The 2,500-nt window shown below is 45.1% G+C and overlaps 1 protein-coding gene across 1 annotated transcript in view; it reads right to left on the reverse strand.

Annotated features, from left to right (window-relative positions):
• Positions 1 to 933: 933 nt before the first annotated feature.
• Positions 934 to 2,500, reverse strand: part of LOC125955524 (homeobox protein Hox-A1a) — a 12,624-nt gene continuing 11,057 nt past the window's right edge. Inside the window, exons 4-5 of the mRNA XM_049686657.1 lie at positions 1,670 to 1,824; positions 934 to 1,566 (exon numbers count right to left, since the gene is read on the reverse strand). Coding sequence (XP_049542614.1) covers positions 934 to 1,566; positions 1,670 to 1,824 — 788 coding nt within the window. The remainder of the gene's footprint in view (positions 1,567 to 1,669; positions 1,825 to 2,500) is intronic.

The raw sequence follows: 2,500 nt of genomic DNA on the forward strand, positions 1-2,500 counted from the left end.
CCTTTCTACCTACCTGCCGAGCGAATAAGGACGAAAGTCTGGTGCATCCTGAAATTACATTGCAGTGTAAAAGGAAGGAAGAAATTGATCCCGGAATAATTAAATGGGCATTCGAACTTGTTCAGCGGAATAGCCGGAAAGACTTGGCTACTGTGGCAAAAGAAAAGTGGAAGGATTTGAACGAACCATGGGCACGGTACGTGGTCGCCATCAACACGGTATCTGCGCTTCCGGTAGGATATTCCATGTTTAGATTCGATTTGGACTACGGTCGTCCTGTGGTTTACTGCTATGAACTGCATGTTGAAGCAGAATTTCGCGGGATTGGACTGGGTGCGCATCTGATGGCGGCAATGGAAACAATAGGAAGACGATTCTCGATGGAGCGTTTAGTGCTAACCGTTTGCAAGCATAATATCGATGGTGTTAGATTCTACAGGCGACTAGGATACGAAACGGACGAAACTTCGCCGACGGATGAAGAGGATGCTGACTATGAAATATTAAGCAAACCGTTATTGAGGTAAGTGGATTCATGATAAAAGAGTAACAAAAGTTAAAAATAATCATGCTAGGTATTAGCTGCTGGCCGAATCTTGAATGAATCGCGTGTCTTTCGCAAATGTCGCGTCGCCATGGCAATCAGAGTACTCGTTTACTTGGGGGTAGAATCGATGAGGCCACGAAATGCACCATTAACTTGCTGGTACTCATTTCACCTTGCAAACTTTCGGAAATAAACCATTGCTTTGCTAAATCAATCCCTCAGCTAAATATTTCGTTACCAATTCGTTATTTATTCATCCCTCAAAGTTATTGCCACCGTGATTTTTTCGGGACATCCATTCACAGGGCTTAACTGCAGCACCACCTCGATCCATCCGATTGTTGAGCCTTGTCTCGTTGTACGCTACCCATGACGGTCCTTTACGTTTATGAAACGTAAGGCCGAAAACTTAAACTATTCGGTGGCTCACAGGCGAATAATCCGGCCCCGACACCGACTAGATCAGTGCCGGCGGAGATCAAACCATTTGAAATACCGCCAGGACCGGGCCCACCAACGCCGCCGTTCCCTGGACTAGCGACCACGGAAGGTTGGAACTGCTGATTGACAAAGAGGGCAGTCGCCGCGTGGTGCTTACTACCGTTACTACTGCTGTCCCGTTTATCCTTCGGATGATCCAGGATGCAGGATAATTTACTCATCGTTGTACCACCGCACCGGCTGTGCGGACGGCCTTCAGCATCGATCGATTTGTTGTTTGCACTAGCCGCTAGCACCAACGATCCCGAAACGGCCGACGATCCCGGCGACCCGGCATTATGTTGACCATTGGTATTAACGTTGCTGGAGCCAGTGGGTCCGTTGGTACTACTAGCACTGCTGCTGTTACTGCTGCTGTTGCTACTACTGCTGCTAGTGGTGCTGCTGTTACTACTGCTGTTGTTAGCGTTACTACCATTGTTGTTGTTGCTGGTGGAGTTGGAGTTGTATTTTTTCGATTCATTTATCTTCCTGGACCGCTTCCACTTCATGCGCCGGTTTTGAAACCAAATTTTAACCTATTCCAAGAGAAGAGGAAAGAAGAGCGTTTAGTAAAAAAAAGTGAACCGAATCGAAAGTGGAGCATTAACGCTATCGCGTGGCAGAGGGCACGGTGGGTACCTGGGTTTCGGAGAGCAGTAGATTGTTGGCCACCTCGTACCGCTTCGGTCTGGATAAATATTTGCTAACTTTAAACTGCTTTTCCAGCTCCAACAGCTGCTGCGAAGTGAACGCGGTCCGTGGCCGCCGTGCCTTGCCGTATACCGAGTTTTGTCCTGCAAAATATGGTGCGCAAAATGGAGAACATAGACATAAATGGAAACGCGCGGGAACTGGGTGGGGGTGGTTTGTTGAAAATTTGTTTTTCCTGGTGATCCTTCATTATGTACTAATGGTGTTTGCGTAGTTAGAGCAGCTAACTGAAAGTGGAGGCTTAACTCTAGCTTGTGGGAGCTGTTACGTGGAGAGCAGAATGATGTGCCTGCACTGTTTGCTGGCGTGTCGTAGTGCTTAATTCCGATAATCACTTTATAATAATAATATTTTCTGTCAAAAATGCGCTACCACCTGTGGCGGTTGAGGGAAAATCCGCTCTATACCATAAATATCATTCAATGTACTTAACATAACACACATACTATAAACATAAATCTTTATAAATAGCAATTCGTCGGCAGCATTTGTTAAAATCTTTGATGTGATTTTCATGGGAAAAATCTATTATGTAGCTTATAATTTTTTTTTATCTTCCCTTTTAAAGCGGAAGACTTGGCTAATTTGGCTTGGCGAATGATCAGCGTTAAGAAGCGTGCGGTTATTGTCAACAAAACCAACAAATAATTTGCTACCCTAAATAGAAAGGTCGGTTTTTGCTATGTTATCTGCTATTTGTCTTCTTGATAATTTTAATTACCGGATTTGGTTTTAGGTTAGCGAACATAATTCAGTCCG

The sequence above is a fragment of the Anopheles darlingi genome, chromosome 3 (genome assembly GCF_943734745.1).
Source record: "Anopheles darlingi chromosome 3, idAnoDarlMG_H_01, whole genome shotgun sequence".
NCBI classification, from domain to species: Eukaryota; Metazoa; Arthropoda; class Insecta; order Diptera; family Culicidae; genus Anopheles; species Anopheles darlingi.